The sequence below is a fragment of the Geotrypetes seraphini genome, chromosome 1 (assembly GCF_902459505.1).
Source record: "Geotrypetes seraphini chromosome 1, aGeoSer1.1, whole genome shotgun sequence".
NCBI classification, from domain to species: Eukaryota; Metazoa; Chordata; class Amphibia; order Gymnophiona; family Dermophiidae; genus Geotrypetes; species Geotrypetes seraphini.
The window spans coordinates 491,200,269-491,219,202 of NC_047084.1; the positions used below are offsets into that span (position 1 = coordinate 491,200,269).

General features: G+C 45.1%; 1 protein-coding gene across 6 annotated transcripts in view; it reads right to left on the reverse strand.

Annotated features, from left to right (window-relative positions):
* Positions 1 to 18,934, reverse strand: part of TRPM6 (transient receptor potential cation channel subfamily M member 6) — a 255,335-nt gene that overhangs the window by 138,084 nt on the left and 98,317 nt on the right. For all 6 annotated transcript variants that reach the window (XR_004537426.1, XM_033926740.1, XM_033926754.1 and 3 more), the window contains 2 exons: positions 14,843 to 14,983; positions 572 to 721 (listed from right to left, as the gene is read on the reverse strand). Coding sequence is in view for 5 of the 6 variants with exons in the window: in XM_033926740.1 (XP_033782631.1) it covers positions 572 to 721; positions 14,843 to 14,983 (291 nt within the window). In the remaining variant the exon portion in view is untranslated. The remainder of the gene's footprint in view (positions 1 to 571; positions 722 to 14,842; positions 14,984 to 18,934) is intronic.

Genomic DNA, 18,934 nt, shown 5'->3' on the forward strand with positions numbered 1-18,934 from the left:
GGGAGGCAGAGCAAAAAAATTTTACAATGAGGCTCTCTACACAAATTCTCGCAGGAATAAATTGACTACCTGAAGGTTCAGGAATGATATGCCTGTTGCACTAGAAGAAAAGTTATGGACAAGTCTGGAGAGTGATATTGGTTGTTGAATGTGCTAAGAAGGAAAACAGCTACAGTATTTATTTATTAAATTTTCTATACTATTCTCCCAGGAGAGCTCAGAACAGTTTACATGAGTTTATTCAGGTACTCAACCATTTTTCCCTGTCTGTCCCAGCAGACTCACAATCTATCTAATGTACCTGGGGCAATGGGGGGATTAAGTGATTTGCCCAGGATCACAAGGAGCAGCGTGGGCTTAAACCCACAACCCCAGGGTGCTGAGGCTGCGCCACACACTGCCCTGTAGAAGCATCAAACTATAGCCCAAGAGTACAACCTGAGAAGTCAACGTAAAATGCCGTAATCCTGTGCCATGGTGTATACTTCAGAACCCATATGGCTCACATCCAAATATTTTGCAGCAAATGCAGAATCAGTGAAAGAAAACCAGCAACACTTAAAACAATTACCTTGCGTTTGTATGGCTGTGCTGTTCTGAAAAACTGGGAATGCAAGGTGTCTTCAGTTGATCCAAGTCCAGTATTTAACTGACTGTTCTGATGAAGTGACTGCTGGGGTATGCTTCGAACCAAGCTGGTTACAGAATGAAGGCTAATCCTCTAGAAGCAAATAAAAAAGGAAAAAGTTGCACTTAGTAATAGAAAAATCAGCATCCCATCTATTTTCCCATCCATTCAGCTAAAGGAAACCAGAAGAAATAGTATCACTTAGTATAGAGAAGGATGTCAACTCAGCTGAGTGGCCTTTTGTCTAGGCACTTTTACAAGCTTTGAGTGGAACTTAATTAAATGTGTGAAAAGCATATACTGTATATCAAACCTATGTGCCACAATTAGAGTTAACAGAAAACGCTTGACTTTATGGAATTGGTTTATCTTCTGCTTTTGTTTATAAAGGGTTGATTAGGAGTTACCACCGGGTAATAGGTGCAATGGGTGGGGTATTGCCATAAGTATGTATTATTGGATGGTGATGTTTAGTTATACATTTACAGCTTGCCCTTTTAATGACAGTAAGCAGAGAGTTGAGTTCACCAGATATAGAATAAATGTCACCAACACTGGGATTCTACCACTTGGGCATTTCAGACAAAAGGTACTAAAGGAGAAATTAGGTTCTTACCTGCTAATTTTCTTTCTGTTAGCTTGTAGACTGGCATAGTCCAGCAGGTGGAGACTGAGATCAAACTTGTATATCAGTATAGCATGCCTCTCTTGCTACTCCAGTTTGTTGAATAGCCAAGCAGAACCTAGGAAATTTCTTAACTGAAAAACAGTAAATGACACTCACCTCAGAGGCACAGTCTGGATCACCCTTTTCCGCTTCTGGGATTAGTTTGGGCAGTCTTTGCTGGTGGCTTCAGACCCCACATCTTGTACAAGAGGCGAGTCTGGATCAGCCACAGTGAACGGTGCTGCTCACGGATACCAGTCTTCTCGGTTGGGGGGCTCAGTGTCTAGGTCACTCAGCTCAGGCACTAGTCCACGGAGGAGGCTTCTTGGTCGATCAATGTTTTGGAGACTAGAGCCATCCGTCTGGCGTTGCTAGCCGTCCAGTTCTTTCTGATGGGCAAGTCAGTCAGGGTTCTGTCGGACAATGCCATGGTGGTGGCCTATGTCTGTCATCAGGGGGGCACTAGGAGCACTTTGGTGGCACAGGAGGTGACTTTGCTCATGGTCTGGGCGTAATTGCACCTTCAAGAAATCTCAGGATCCCACATAGCTGGAGTAGAGAATGTTCAGGCGGACTTCCTAAGTCGTCATGTGCTTAATCCCAGAGAGTGGTGTCTAAGCCCCATGGCCTTTCAGGTGATAGTGCAGTCTTGGGGTCAGCTCCTCATGGACCCGATGTCCACAAATGTCAACGCCAAAACACCCCGCTTCTTCAGTTGTCACAGAGACGGTCAGGCTGAGGGCCTGGATGCTCTGGTTCAACCATGGCCAACGGAGGGGCTGTTGTATGTGTTCCCACATGGCCATTAGTGAGCAGAGTTCTTCTCCGCATAATTCGCCATCTGGGCCTCGTGGTTCTGGTGGTTCTGGATTGGCCTCGATGACCATGGTATGCGGATCTGGTGAGGCATCTGGTGGCATATCCTCTTTCTCTGCCTCTCTTGGATGACATTCTAACTCAGGGTCCCATGCCAATGTTCGATCCGGGTCCTTTTTGTCTTACGGCTTGGCTGTTGAAAGGGGTCACCTAGGTAAGAAGGGGTATTCAGATAAAGTGATCTCAACGCTTTTGGGGTCCCGGAGGCTTTCCACCTCCCGGGCTTATGTGAGGGTTTGGTGTCTATTTAAGGAGTGGTGTGATGCGCATGGAGTGGTCTCTTTTCGTGCTTCCCTGCCTAACATCTTAGAGTTCTTGCAGCAGGGATAGGGGACTTGCTTGGTCTTCTCTCCGGTTTCAACTTGGGGCCTTGTAAGCCTTTCAGGGGTTCTTGAAAGGTCAGTGTTTGACTGCCATTCCTGATGTGATTCACTTCTTGCAGGTGGCCAAGTTGCTCAGGCCTCCCGTACGACCCTCTGTTCCATCTTAGGATCTGAATCTGGTTCTATCCGTTCTGGTGCGCCCTCCTTTTGAACCGTTGGGCGACTGCTCTTTGAAGGACCTTACTCTTAAGGTGGTCTTCTTGGTGGCCATTACTTCAGCTAGATGTGTTTCTGAGCTGCAGGCTTTCTCTTGTAGGACTCACTTCTTGGAGTTTTCTAGGGAACGGGTTGTCTTGAGGCCTGTTCCTTCCTTTCTGCCAAAAGTGGCTTCTCCTCTTCATGTCAATCAATCTGTAGTCCTCCCGTTGTTGGGTTGTCGGGAGGGCTCTTCTGAGCATAGACAGCTGCGCCAGTTGGATGTCAGTCGGGTCCTTCGCTCTTATGTGCAGAGGACCCAGGAGATCAGGAAATCAGATCATCTCTTTGTTCTTCTAGCATGTCCTCGTAAGGGGGATGGCGCTTCTAAGGCTACTGTTGCTTGCTGGATCAAGGAGACTATTGCTTCCGCTTATCTTCTGAAGAAGAAGCCTGTTCCTAACTTTCTCAAGGCTCATTCCACTAGGGGTCAGGCAGCTTCTTGGGCTGAGTCTTCTCTAGTGCCTCCAGTGGATATTTGCAAGGCTGCAGTTTGGTCTTCTCTGCATTCCTTTGTCAGACACTACCGTGTGGATAAGCATACTAAAGAGGACGCATACTAAAGAGCATACTAAAGAGGACGCATACTAAAGAGCATACTAAAGAGGACGCATGTGGGTCCGCGACCACCTCACTACATTGAGGGAGGCCGCCATTGACCCCAAGACTTGGAGGAAATCCTGTGCCCGAGGACACCGGGACGCCATAAGCAGGCGAATTTGAGATTGCAATTTTCTCACCTGAGCCTCTGGAAGGAAGACCTTCCCCAAGGAGGTGTCGAACAGGACCCCAAGATATTCCAGGCGCTGAGATGGAGACAACCGGCTCTTTAGAAGGATGACTACCCATCCCAGCGACTGCAGAAACTCCACCACCCGAGCCATGACCCGAGTGCTCTACTGGAACGGCTTGGCGCGAATCAACCAGTCGTCCAGATAAGGATGAACAAGAATACCCTCTTTGCGCAACACCGCCGTGACAACCACCATGAACATCGTGAACGTCCGTGGAGCCATGGCCAGACCAAAGGGAAGTGCACAGAACTGATAGTGTTGCCCCAAGATCACAAAGCGCAGGAAGCGATGATGGGAGACTCGAATAGGAATGTGTAAGTAGGCCTCGGTCAGATCGAGAGGTCAGAAACTCCCCTGGCTGAACCACCAGAATCACAGACCACAGAGTTTCCATGCAGAAGGAAGGCATGTGAAGAGCCTTGTTGACTCCTTTCAAATCCAGGATGGGTCGAAAGGTCCCTTCTTTTTTTGCCACCACAAAGTAAATCAAGTACCAACCTGTGCCCCAATCCAGCGGGGGAACTGGAATCACCGCATTAAGACCCAACAATCTTTGAAGGGTCTGGCAAAAGGCCTGCTGCTTTCACACCACTTGCGAGCAAGGGAGAAGCGAGAAAATGGTCTGGCAAGGACTGGGCGAACTCCAGAGCTTAACCGTCTCAGATCACTTCCAGAACCCACTGATCGGACATGATGTCTGCCCACTTTGGATAAAAGTCTCTCAACCAGACACCCACCGGAACTAAGACGGGCATCGGCAAGGAGTCATTGTGCAGGATGGGCAGCAGGGGACCTGGCCAGGGCACTACCCGCACCCCGGTGGGCCCCATGAAAGGACTGCATGCGTTGGAAGAACCTGCCTCTTGAGAGCCCAGGAGACTGAAAAGCAGCAGCCCCTCGACTGGAGAAGAAATGGTGGAAATCACACCCATGCCCACAAGTAGTGCTGCTTCGAGCCAGCGGCCTAGGCCTATCCTCAGGCAAACGAGGCACTTTAGAATCAGTGAGAGTCTGAATCAACTTGTCCAGGTCCTCACCAAACAAGAAAGATCCTTTAAAAGGGAACTTCATCAAGTTAGCTTTGGACGCCGAATTCGCTGACCACGCGCGAAGCCACAAGGTCCGGTATGCTGCCATTCCTAAGACCAGAGACTTGGCAGCGAGATAAGAAGCACATCACATCAAAACTCTGTTTAAGGAGGGACTCCAACTTACGCTCATCCGGGTCGTTCAAGGCTGCACCGCCCTCAACAGGCACGGTATGCCGCTTAGAGATGGCCGAGACCACCGCATCCACAACAGGTGACTTCAGAGTATCCCTATCCCCTTCCGGAATGGGATACAGGTGGAGCGCACAAAGCGAAAAAGGGGCTTCCGGCACCTGAGACTGTGCGAGCATGATGTCCTGAATATCCTGATGCATAGGAAAAGAGCGGGAAGCAGAGCAAATCCCCTTAAGCTAGGGGTCCACTGCACGTGGGGGCTCCGACACAGGGTCCTCCAAGTTCAAAACTGAGGAGACCTGAAGGATTAACTCATGGAGCTCTTCCCACTGAAAAATGCACACCACAGACGCATCTTTACCAGCTGAGGGGTGCTCAAACCCCTTGCCAGTGGAATCCGGCCCCCAAGAGGATCCTGGAATTCTCCCCAAGGGTCCAGGTCCTCATCAATTACCTCGTGCTCCCCTGGGAAAAAAATTCTCATCCCAAGAGACCCTCGGGCGTTTGGATGAGAGAGAAGTAGAGGGGGGCAGAACCGCCACTGTGTGGGGCCGCACTAGAGAAGATGTTGAGGGTAAAAATCCTCCCTTGAAACCCCCGGAGTGGACACAGAACCTCCTGCTGCCAGCACATAAGCTTTACAAAATGGCTTATTTGCCAGTGGCCCCAAGGGACTCCCTGACCCAACAGGGGACCCTGACATACCTTGTCCCTGTATTTCCAGAACAGGGGGAAGGTCACCTGAGGTAACTGAAATGAATGAGGAGGTTCCCGCCAAAATTGGACCTGAAACTGCCAAAATTGGAGCACCTGTGGCTTGCCATGTCTGAAAAGCCTGGGATGCTGAGGCCAAGGAACTGACCGTCGCGAAAAGGGAATCCCCAGCCGAACCGGCGCTAAGGGAATCCTGTGCTCCCTGACTGTCAGCGGCTGGGAACCCCCCACGTGGGCGTCGGAAGAAGCCTGGGCTTCCCCAAGATCCGAAGCAGAACCAGGAAGCACATAAGGTGGGATGCCCTAGCTGCCGGCATCCTTTGCCGATGAGGCTTCCCCACCGCTCCGGCCTGCACAACGAGTACCTCACACCTGGAGCACTTTTTCCCTTTAAAAGAACTCATTGTGCCCGTGCTGTAAAGAAAGTGCTGGTTAGTTGAGAAAAAACACAGAAAAAAAAGGCAGTTATAAAGGGAAATGAGCCCTTTAGACCAGCACACCTCAGGATTTTTTGTTATTTCTTTTTATTTAGTCAAAACAGACTCCACGGCTCTCAAAGCTGGAGGGCTGACCAACTAGGGGGCCAGGCCGCCTGTTGAGGCACACTGCAAAAATATGGGGAGGTGGAGGAGAACCCGCCCAAGCTCTATCCGGCACAAACAGGGGAATCAGGAGTCCACAAACAAAGTTCCAACAGTGCTAAGAGGGGAGCTGAAAAGCCTTACCACCTGCTACCAGAGACTGAGGAAAACTGGAGTAGCAAGAGGGGCATGCTATTCTGATATACAAGTTTGATCTCAGTCTCCACTAGTGCTGCCTGATTCACAATTCAAATCGGTTCACCGATTCAAATCAGGTGAATCGATCGAATCGGTTCGTTTTTGCTAAAAACCGGACTCACCGATTCAGCTGCAAGACGATTTTCACGCTGCCGGCCGCCGGACTCTACCCATCTAATGTAACTTCCGGTTTTGCGAAACCAGAAGTTACATCGGAAGAAATGAAAGTAGTGGGAGAGTCAATCGGCGAGCAAGCAGACCTCGTGCAGCAGACCTCGGCAGCAGCAAATACTATTTTTGGCTGGCTTTCCCTACATTTCTCCTCTCTGCCCCGCGATTTAATATCCAGTCCAGTAAGTAAATGAATCGGAATGGGGGCTGGTGAGTCTTAGGGGCTGGGGATGGAAGCTCAGAATCGGCAGGGGGGCTGGGGATGGAAGCTGAAATCAGCAGGGGGGCTGGGGATGGAAACTGAGAATCAGAATGGGGGCTTGTGAGTCTTGGGGCCTGGGGATGGAAGCTGAAATCAGCAGAGGGACTGGTGAGTCTTGGGTCCTGGGGATGGAAGCTGAAATCGGCAGGGGGGCTGGGGATGGAAACTGAGAATCAGAATGGGGGCTTGTGAGTCTTGGGGCCTGGGGATGGAAGCTGAAATCGGCAGGGGGACTGGTGAGTCTTGGGTCCTGGGGATGGAAGCTGAAATCGGCAGGGGGGCTGGGGATGGAAGCTGAAATCGGCAGGGGGACTGGGGATGGAAGCTCAGAATCGGCAGGGGGGCTGGGGATGGAAGCTGAAATCGGCAGGGGGCTGGTGAGTCTTGGGGCCTGGGGACTGAAGCTGAAATCAGCAGGGGGCTGGTGAGTCTTGGGGCCTGGCGATGGAAGCTGAAATCGGCAGGGGGCTGGTGAGCCATGGGGGCTGGGGATGGAAGCTGAAATCAGCAGGGGGGCTGGGGATGGAAGCTCAGAATCGGCAGGGGGGCTGGGGATGGAAGCTGAAATCGGCAGGGGGGCTGGGGATGAAAGCTCAGAATCCGCAGGGGGGCTGGGATGGAAGCTGAAATCGGCAGGGGGGCTGGTGAGTCTTGGGGCCTGGGGATGGAAGCTGAAATCGGCAGGAGGGCTGGTGAGTCTTGGGGCCTGGGGATGGAAGCTGAAATCGGCAGGGGGGCTGGTGAGCCATGGGGGCTGGGGATGGAAGCTGAAATCGGCAGGGGGGCTGGGATGGAAACTGAAATCGGCAGGGGGGCTGGGGATGGAAGCTGAGATTGACAGGGGGGCTGGTGAGTCTTGGGGGCTGGGGTTGGAAGCTCAGAATAGGCAGGGGGGCTGAGGATGGAAACTGAGAATCGGAATGGGGGCTGGTGAGTGTTGGGGGCTGGGGATGGAAGCCGAGAATCATTTCTGTAGGCTATCAGAAATTTGCTTAATTATCTACTCACACAGAAAAGCAGTAAAAGTCAATAGGTTCTCTGAGTAGGAACAACCTGTTTGATCTTGCACTCGTGTGATTGACCAATTGTATATCGCTGTTTAATTTATCACATTGATTAATTTGAGCACACGTGAGGTGTCCTATGATGGTGTGCACTGCAGGCAGAGGGTGACTAACCTGTGTCTTATTGTGTAAAGCGCTGGAGAATTCTCTCCCCTCACTTACCTCTCTCGCTGAGGACACCCTGCTTCAGTATAATCATTTATATGATTTATCTTATAAACATTATTATGTGGTCTTTTCCTCAAGTGCTGAGACATCAGGTTGTTCCCACTCGGAGAACCTATTGACTTTTACAGTGAATCGAATTACATTACATTACATTTCGGATTTCTATTCCGCCTATACCTTGCAGTTTAAGGCGGATTATAAAAGATTTGTCTGGACATTTTCCAGTGAAGATACAATTTTTTTTATTTTTTTTTTAAACATATGGGAGATAGCTGGATAGAATTCTATGGGAACTTAAGGGATGGATATTAAACTGACAGTGCAGAACTGTGTGAAAAAGACAAATGGAATACATTTAGAGAGGGTAAGATTGCAATCTATTTATGGGGTTTGTTTACTTGGAAGGTGTTTAGGTGGGTAATTTGGGGGAGAATTATCTAGAGGTAGGTGAATCTTCTGGAGGTAAGAGAGGAGGGGTTAAGATATTTGGATGAATTTTTTGAAAAGCAGGGTTTTGATTTCTTTTCGGAATGTTTTGATGTTGTCTGTTATTGTCATCAGGTTGGAGATGGAATGGTTGAGTTTTGCTGCTTGTGTTGCCAGAAGGTTGTCAAACATTTTCTTGCATTGTGTGCCTTTGAGTGGGGGGAAGGCAAAAGGGTTTGAGGTTCTTCTGTGTCTTGAGGTGGAGATCTGGTTTAAGCGGTTATTTAGATAGGAGGGGGAAGAGCCGTGTAACACTTTGAATACTAGGCAGTGGAATTTGAATTGAATTCGTGCTTGTATGGGTAGCCAGTGAGAGTCTAAGAAGGCATTTGTTAAGTGATCGTATTTTTTAAGTGAATAGATCAGTCTGAGGGCGGTGTTTTGTATGGTCTGGAGTTGTTTTATCATAGTGGCTGGACATGGAAGATATAGGGAGTTGCAGTAATCCAGTAGACCTAAGACTAGGGATTGGACGATTAGTCTGAATTGTGCTTGGTTGAAGAATTTTCTGATTTTACGTAGATTTCTCATGGTTAGAAAAGCTTTCTGGGTCGTCTTATTGATCTGGGACTGCATTGTGCAACATCTGTCTATCGTAACTCCTAGGAGTTTTAGTTTGGGTTGTATTGGGTATTTGGTGTTTTTGATTTCTAGTTCGGTGATGGTAGGAGTTTGGGCCTTTTCGAGCAAAAGGAATTTTGTTTTTTCTGAGTTCAGTTTTAGTTTGTGATCCATCATCCATTTTTCTACTGTATCTAAGGTTGTTTCTAGCTTTGTTGTGGTGGTGGTCTCTGATGGGTCGAAAGGGAGGAGTATGGTGATGTCGTCTGCGTAGCTGAAGGATGTGACATCTAGGGTATCAAGAGTGGCTCCTAGGGAGGAGATAAAGAGGTTGAAGAGCGTAGGTGAAAGAGGTGATCCTTGTGGAACTCCGCAGGGATTTGCCCATGGCTCTGACTTGATATCATTGTATTTTACCTTGTAGGTTCTAGATTTAAGGAACCCTTGAAACCATTTGTAGACCTTGCCTGAGATTCCTATGGCGTCGAGAATCTGTAGTAATAAGGTGTGGTCAATTAGGTCAAATGCTGCGGAGAGGTCTAGTTGTATTAATATCATTTTTTTTCCTTTGCTAATGTGTTGCCGTGCTGTATCTAGTAATGTGACAAGTAGTGTTTCTGTACTATGGTTAGTTCGGAATCCTGATTGTGTGGAGTAGGTTATGTTTTTCCAGGTATTCGGTGAGGTATTGAGCAACTAGGCCTTCTATTATTTTAACGTACATTGGTATTGAAGCGATAGGTCTGTAGTTGGAGGGGCTATCTATTGGGCCTTTGTGATCTTTTATGATTGGGGTGATTAAGATCTCTCCTAGGTCCTGTGGGAATTGGCCTTCTGTCAATGTGGTTTGAATCCATAGCATGAAGTTGGTTTTGAATGTGGTGGAGGCATTTGATAACAGGTAGGTGGGGCAATTATTTAGGTCGCTGGAAGCATGGCTGTATTTATTGTAGAGTCGGTTCATATCCGACCAGAGTAGGATTGGGAAGTCGGACCAGCTTCTGTCTGCTACGATGGTTTCGCCTGTTGAGGGGTTTGTTGTTATCTTTTCTAGATGGGTGTGTGTGTTGATGAATATGGATCTGATATTGGTGATCTTGTTTTTGAAATGGTCGGCTAGGTGGATGGCTGTTGGTGGGTGGATACCTTGGGTGGAAAGGTAAGGTTTGATATCAGTGAGGTTCTTTACTAGGTTAAATAGCTTTTTTGTGTCTGGGGTTTTTGTGCCTATCATTTTGGAATAGTAGGCTTTTCGTTTTTCCTTGAGTTTGGTTTTGTATTGGTTAATTTGGTTTCTCCATGCAGTTTTGGTGTGTTCTAAGCTCTTATTTTTTTTCCAGTCTCTTTCTAGTTGTCTGCAGAGCTTTTTAGACTGGAGAAGTTCGTAGTCGAACCATTTATCAGAAGGTCTGCATATTTTGAATTTTATTTTTTCTGGGGCTAGCTCATTTAGAATGGTTTCGCTTATGGATCTCCATTGGGATACGAATTCGTTGGGGGCTATGTTGGTGGTGGCGTGGTCAGCTTTATCCCAGAATATAGAGGGTTCGATTTTTTGGCGTGCTTTGAAGGAGGTTTTTTTTGGAGGTTGTTTGTTAATGCTTTGAGGCCAGTTGATATCAAAGGTGTATTTATAGTGATCTGACCAGAGGGAGGGGTGCCATGCACCGTTTGAGATATTGATTTTGGGTTTGTGAGGGTGTTGGGTCATGTAAGCAGCGAGATCTAATTGGTGGCCTTTTTCGTGTGTGGATTGGGGGTTGAGGATCTGGTAGTTCAGTGCATTAAGGTATGAGAGTAAATTTAGTACTTGTTTTGAGGTGTGATCTTCTAGATGGAGGTTTACGTCTCCTAGGAGAAGGTTATGAGGAGATGTTAGGGAGTTCTGGTAGATAAATTCTTCTAGGGCTTGTTTGTTGTCATTCCATTTTTCTGGTGTTGAGTAACAGAGGATGCATGTTAGAGTTCCTATGAGAGAATCATCGGATAGTTGACAAGCTAGGAGATCTAGGTGGGGGGTGGAGTGTTTGTCTAGGATCTTTATATTGATGTTGTTTTTGAGTATGATGGCTAGACCTCTACCACGTTTTTTTTTCTGCAGATTAGTTCTATTTTATAACCCATTGGGCAGAGTTCTGTGATGGAGGGATTGAATTCTGAGGTTAGCCAGGTTTCGGATAGGAATAAGCAGCTTAGTTGTTTTTTAACTATCCAGTCTTTAATAAGGTCTGCTTTTGTGCTTATTGATCTGATGTTCATGTATGCACAGGATAATGTGGTGTTAAGTGTTTGGGGAGTGGGTGAGCAGTTTGGATGAAGGAGATTTTCTTTGGAGTGTGGGTGATAGTTGTGGTTTACTGATTTTGGTTTTGGGGGCGGTCTTTTTCCCCAGCTGGTTGGTATGCTGATATGGTTGAGTGAGGAGCAATCTATCAAGTTTCTGGGCGAGTATAGTTTTCTGGAAGGTAGAGTGGCTCTGTGGGATTCTGTTAAGGTTGGGATAGAGGATGTATGATATCCTTCTGCTTTTCTGTTGGTTATGAGTAGGAAGAGTAGTAAATGTAGGAGTGTGCTTGTAGAGAAATTGGGAGGCATAGTGGTTTTTGTTTAGGATGCTAGAGAGTCTGGAGCTTGGTACTTGGTGTGAGGCTATCAATGTTATGTAGGTCCCTGCTGGTTCGGGGGGTGCTATCAGTGTTAAGTGGGATTAAGGAGAACTATCAGTGGGATATAAGAGTATTGGCAATAGCAGTTTGTCTATGCTTGTCAGGTTATTTTGGAGAGAAACAGTACTATCAACTTATCAGGCTCTATGAGGATATGCAGGTTGATTTGGAGATAAACAGTGCTATCAGCTTGTCAGGCTATATGGAAGATATACAGGATTTTATGGAGATAAACGGTACTATCAACTTATCAGGCTATATAAAGATATATGGTTATTTTGGAGGTAAACAGTACAGACAACTATCAGGCTCTAGGAGTGTATGCAGGTTCTTTTGGAGATAAACAGTACTATCAGCTTATCAGACTATATGGAGATATACAGGTTATTTTGGAGATAAACAGTACTATCACTTATCAGGCTAAATGGAGATCAACAGGTTCTTTTGGAAATAAACAGTACTATCAGCTTATCAGACTATATGGAGATATACAGGTTATTTTGGAGATAAACAGTACTATCAACTTATCAGGCTGTTTGGAAGTATACTGGAATTTGTAGGTACTGTCAGATTCTGCAGGATTGTCAGCAATGGTAGGTGCAGTATATGGATGACGATTATGGAGGATTGAAGAGTCTATCATAACGTTTTGTCGCTTCAACTCGAGTCGCTTCACAAAGGCGCGCACTAAGACGCACGCGCCTTTGCCGTGCGCCTTCACCGGCGCGCCGAACGGCAGAGCGCCGTTGGCGCTGCTCACTTTAAGTAGTAGGCCCCCGCTGGACTCGGGGGGGGGGGGCGGAGACGGCTCAACGCCCCCGCAGGATCGGGCTCCTGCCTCGTTCTCTGCCTGCCCTCTGGATCGCCGGGGAGAGCAAACTGGGCTTGAACAAGCAGCTTCCACGCTGCTCACTTTAAGTAGTAGGCCCCCGCTGGACTCGGGGGGGGGGGGGGCGCGGAGACGGCTCAACGCCCCCGCAGGATCGGGCTCCTGCCTCGTTCTCTGCCTGCCCTCACATTGTCGGCGACTGTTTCTGGTCTCTGTCAGCAGGGCCGGCGTTAGGGGGTGGCAAACAAGACGGGGGCACCCCGGTCCGGACATAAGCTCCCGCCTGTCGCCTTTCCTAATCACGGTTTCCTCCGTGATTGAAAAATCAATTCAACAGGGTGAATCGAATCGAATCGAAATATTTTTCTCTGAATCGGACAGCACTAGTCTCCACCCATTCGTAAGAACTATACCAGTCTACCACCATTCGTAAGAACTATACCAGTCTACCAAGCGATACAGAAATGGGGATTTCCATTTACATAGAATAATGCAGGTAATTCAATATTTAGTCATTTTTAACCAAATGTTATTTGGCAATTTGCAGAAATCAGTCTGGCCTTTTCAGTGTGTGTTAATTGCAGTCATAATTTTAGCATTTGAATGAAAGGTTTGTTAAAGTTCATATATAATAAATTGAAGATATGATAAAGTTTAACTGAAAACTGGGACTAGGTGGGAGACCAGAAGAAGGCAGACTTTAAGGGGCCAATACTCAAATGGTGCACAGTAGAGGCCTTTTTCACTTTGAAACTAGCAAGAAAAATAGCTGCAGCTAGCTGCAGCGTGCTCAAACTAATGAGCATACAGATTACTGTTGCATTAAAATCACAGGAATAATCTGCTGCTTAGCACTAAGGATAAATTCTATATTTGGCGCCCAAAAAAGCGGTGCTAGAAAAAATACAGCTCTATAAGCCATGCTTAAAATTGAGCGCGGTTTATAAAATAGCATTTACACTGGGAACTGTGACTAAATTTAGGTGCAGCTATTTGCACCAAGGAAAACATAGTGCAAATGCCTGCACCTAAATTTAGGAGTGGATGCCCTTCGTCTATACACGTGTAACTTAAAGTAATGTCCTGATGTGCTCATGACTTGCCCATTTCTGTATCCCCCCATCCCTTGCCTAAATTTATGCACAGAGCTTATAATTAATTTTAATTAGAACCAATAGTTGGTGGTGATTGGCTTGTTATACAATTAGATTGAATGTGCAATTTGGGCACAACCAAAATTGAGTGTGCAATTTTTAGCACTTTTTATAGAATTTGGGGGCGAATGTCAACTTTCCTGTCAGTGCTTCAGTGGTGATTGGTTCAGGTACTGCCAGATAAGATGACATTTTTTAAAAAACACACATAAGCATGCTGTGGCAACAAGTGTCCCATAAAACATCCCACCCGCCTGACACTTTGGTGTCTAGTAGCATTGTGACCCTTCCTGAAGCCTTTTCTAAGGTCCCCCAGATGCTCATTTGCTCCTGCCTCTGATACCGTCCTCTTCAAAATGCAATGCACTAGACAGGGCGCCACCATTTTAGAGATAGCGTCCAGAGGCAGGAGCAAATAGGCATTGTTCCTGCCTTGTACAAGGTAAGGGGGATGGGCTTCAGCTAGACCATCAGGGCATGTTTGCAACTGTGGGAGAGGAGGGGCCAGGGAGCCACTCAATAATTAGGGCATTTATTTTTTTGCATCTGGGCAGAGAAGAAGGGGATGAGACAGACGGAAGGAATGAAGAGAGGGATGAGCAGAAGGAACTACAGGCCAATAGGTCTGATTTCTGTGGTAAGTAAATTAATGGAAACCCTTTTTAAAACAGAGAATAGTGAAGTTTCTAGAATCCAATGGATTACAGAATCTGAGGCAACACTAGAGGCAGGTTTTGAAAGACAAATCTGAGCAATTTCTTTGACTGGGTGACCAGAGAGTTGGATAAAGGGAGAGCACTATACGTGGTCTATTTAAATTTTAGCCAAGCCTTTCACATTGTTCCACACAGGTTTTTAATAAATAAACTCTGTGCCCCAAAGTGATGGACTGTGTTAGGAACTGGTTGAGTGGAAGACAACAAGAGGGTAGTGGTAAATGGAGCTCACTCTGAGGAAAAATATGTTACCAGTGGTGTGCCGCAAGGTTGGGTTCTCATCCCATCAGTTTCAGAAGGAACAGGTCCAGAGTCATGCATTTTATTTTCAATAGGCAAAAAACAGTTCAGCAAAAAAGAGATATTAACCTATAATTTGAGCAATCAGAGCTAAATGCCAGGAGAAAGATATAGTTTAATCTAGGGGACACTTGAAAGCACTCAAAACTATTTCAGGACAAATACATATGTAAATGTTTATAAAAAGGGAGAACAACCTAACTCACCTTGTGTTTTCTATAAAGGCTGTTGTAGAAAACCCGGAAATGCTTCCTTGTGTAGCTGCTTCGATATGCACCACCGAACAGGTACTCAATTACAAGTCCAATGTCAATCAATGACATTTTATAATCCGGAGGAGGATTATTCTATAAAGAGAAATAATTTTAAAAAGTTGGTAATTTGCACAAATCTCCAAAGCTAGAAACAGAAATAAGAGTAGTACCACACAAGATAGGAAGAATGTCAACTAGAGTAGTTCATTTTTCATAAGGTTGTCCTTCTCAAAAATCTGTATAAAGAATAAATAGTCATGGCAGCTGATGTGCACCAAATAGACTCAAGACATCTTGGGAAAGGTTCGATTATTACCGCAAGACGTCCAAGTCTAAGTCCACCCGAAGCCCTCCCAGAACACGCCTCCAACATGTTCCCTCCTTTAGTTTTGAATGCACGACGACTAGGATGCCCCAAAAGACATTCAGAAAGACAGTTTTGAAAATCAGTACTTTGGACATTTTTGGCGAGATGAAACATTTAAAATCCCTAGAGTTATGGCTTGATGTGTCAAAATGTTCAACCAGTGGCTCCTCTGTCTTGTGACACGTTAAATTACTATGATGTTCACTCATCCTAACCCTGAAGGGTCTCGATGTCTGTCCAATATATAGCTTTAGGCAAGGACATAAAATCCCATACACTACAAAAGAAGTGTCACAAGAGATGTTGTAACGGAGCCAATGGGATTTTAAGGTTAAAGGATGTTGAAAGCTGCCATGCAGCTCTAAAGTGGTCTCACACGTTTTGCATTTCCCACACTTCACATGGCTCCATTCAGCCATGTCCATTGTGCTTCTCCTAGTGGTGTCAGAAAAGGACATAAAATTCCTTTCAAATTCCGCTGACAACTGTACGCTATCCTTAGAGTTTTATCCATGAATGTGGGGTGCAATTGTATGATGGGCCAATGTTTACACAACACCCCCGCTATCTCGCCCACACCTCCAGCGCCACCCTTCCTTCTTCTTAGCTTTCTTAACAAATAACAAATCTTGGTTAATGTGTCTGGCTCGTTTGTATGCCACTTGGATAATGCCCGTTGGATAACCTCTATTCAATAACTTCACGCGCAACTATTGGGCTTCTTGTTTGTACACATGTAATGTGGAACAATTCCTCCTGTACCGTAAAAACTGGGACTGTCTTTTAAGGACTTAGGGTGACAGCTCATATATAATAACAATGTATTGCGGTCAGTTGGTTTCTGGTGTACCTTAGTTTCAAATGAAGTGGCCATTCTAATGATGTCCAAATCTAAGAAAGCTAATGTGGTACTGTGCTTATTCATGCTAAATTATATTGTGGGGTGTCTACTGTTTAACCATTGGAAAAATTCATTCAATTCCTGTTCGGACCCCAACCAAAGTACAAAAATGTCATCAATGAACCTGATGAACCTGGATGTTTCCCTACTAATAACTAGATTTTACAAAACGTATTTTTCATATATTTATTAATCATTTTGTTTTGACCTCAATAAATCGCTAGTTGTACATCAATGAACCTGACCCATAACTTAATACAGGGAAAAAAAGGATTATTGTCCAAAATATGTCTCCGTTCAAGACATATTCAAGATTTAAGAGCTAGCAGTTTCACCTGGGGCGGTCTCTGTCCTAGCAAGCTGCTGTAAGCTACAACATCATTGACAGGTTTTTTGCACTCAGATAGGATCTCTGCGACCCTTTTATTTCTTATTTCTTCTCTTGCAGATGCTGTCCGGAGCCCTGACACAGTTTGTTAGTGAAACGGTAGCTAGCTTAACGTCCGTCGGCGAGGACTGGCAGAGACACAGAGACTATAAACAACATGTTAACTGCTCCACCTACAGTTAAGTAGTTTTGACACACTTTGGTACATTTTTTGAAAAAAATTAGAAAAATTTGAAGTGTCTGACTGTGGGTAGGAGGGGGATTAGGAGCCGGTGAAGACTATTTTTCCCTTTCAAGTGCGGCAGCAACTAACTGTTACGCACGGGGATCTGAGGCTCTCCCCTCATTATTTACTATTTCGTAAGATTTGACGTGAATGAAACTGCCAATGAACTTGTAGCGATTTAATTCATTGTTGAGCATAAAGTGAGAAAGTTATGGGATTAAGTGACTTGCCCAGGGTCACAAGGAGCAGCGTGGGTTTGAACCCACAACCTCAGGGTGCTGAGGATGTAGCTTTAACACCTGCAGTTCAAACAAACAAAACCACTGAGAGAGATTAAATTCAAAGACAAACAAAGATTCAAATCTAATCAAGTATAACAACAAAGAATCCACTCTGTGAAAACACAATCTAAATTCATTCAAAGTTATGTTAGTATGATCCAAATTTCCCAATATCAATACATAATAAATAATATAAATACATTCAATACTTTATTTCTAACATCATAAATTCATTAAAAAATACTTTGTTTCTAACATCATAAATTCATTAAAAAACAAGCATACAAACCTACAAACATACGTCAAAGCATTTCAAGCAAAAACAAAAGAAATATTAAAAGAGGCAAAGGAATCCGATAATTCATTAAGAAGTCATTAAATTCAAAAGTCACTTAACTCAAGTAAGTCCATACTTCAGCTTCAGCTTAAATGGCCTTCAAAACCAAAGCCAACGGGACAAATCAGAGTCCTGAGCCATCCAATAGAGGAAAAGTTGAGTAAAGATCAAAAATACAAAAATGCAAAGGTTCATGTGCAAACTTGTTCATCAAAATTAGAAAAGTGCAAAAATCCAGTGAAGTGATCCAAAGATGTTCAGCAACATAGAGAATAAAAAGTGAACAGACAATTCATCTAGTCTTCCACAAAACTATCCAATTCCATCTTCCTCAGTCTTCCACAAAACTATCCAATTCCATCCTCCTCAACACGAGCCGTGTTTCGATGACATTCTTTATCAAGAGGAAGAAACGTACGGACGAGACATCGAAGCTGACTTAGCCAAGAGCAAAGATAGCAACTGCCACACAATGCCATACAACCACCACTGCACCACACTCTCCCCACTGAAACAATACTAATATTTCTATATGCTGCTTACATAATGACTGCATTAGTCACTGCTGGCACATGCACATAAATCTGATTTAAATAACACGCATAAAAAGAAAAAAAGATCGCCAGGTTTTTTGACCAGTGATGATGTTCAAGCCCCTTTAAAGTGTTTTCAAAAAGCAAATCTTTCAAACACTTGGGCTTTTGAGGTCTTTTCCCAGATATGCTCTGATATAGAATGAATATTTGTAGCAAATCAAGATAGACAACATTTCCACTATAGATTTAGAACATAAGAACATAAGAATTGCCTCTGTCGGGTCAGACCGGAGGTCCATCATGCCCGGCAGTCCGCTCACGTGGCGGCACCTCAGGTCCAGGACCTGAAAGTGCTCCTACCCTAAAACTCACATACGCTTTTCGCTTTTGTCCTGTAGAGTAACCTTCTATCTATACCCTGCAATCCCCTTCGCTTCCAGGAAGTCCCTTTTTGAAACCCAGTATTGTACTCTGTCCTATTACTTCCTTTGGAAGCGTGTTCCAGGTGTCCACCACCCTCTGAGTGAAGAAAAACTTTTGGTTAATTTGGATTGTTGATAGTTTTCACCAAGTAATTCTAGTAACATCACGGCCATATTTTGTAAAGTCTGAAGATGTCTAATACAGTACTGAATAAAGATGCTCCAGCATAAATAATTTTACAATAGTCAGTTTTTGATGTAAAACAAGCATGTATCAGAGTATGCAAATTATTATTATTGGAAAAAAAACTTTCTTTACTATTGCAGTAATACTGTAGTTTAAACATTAAAAAATGCACCTGCCCCAGACTTCCAGTTGGGGAATGGAGCAGTGAGGATGCTGCTCTTGCTGCTCCCGATTCTCTCCATGTAATCTGCTACTAATTGGCTGAAAGTACACCCCATAACTTTATAATAAACAATGGACAGTGTTTGGAATAGGCTGTAGCTGTTTTCTTTAACTCAGCGGTGTCAAACTCAATCACATAAGGGGCCGAAATCTAAAACATAGGCTAAGTCATGGGCC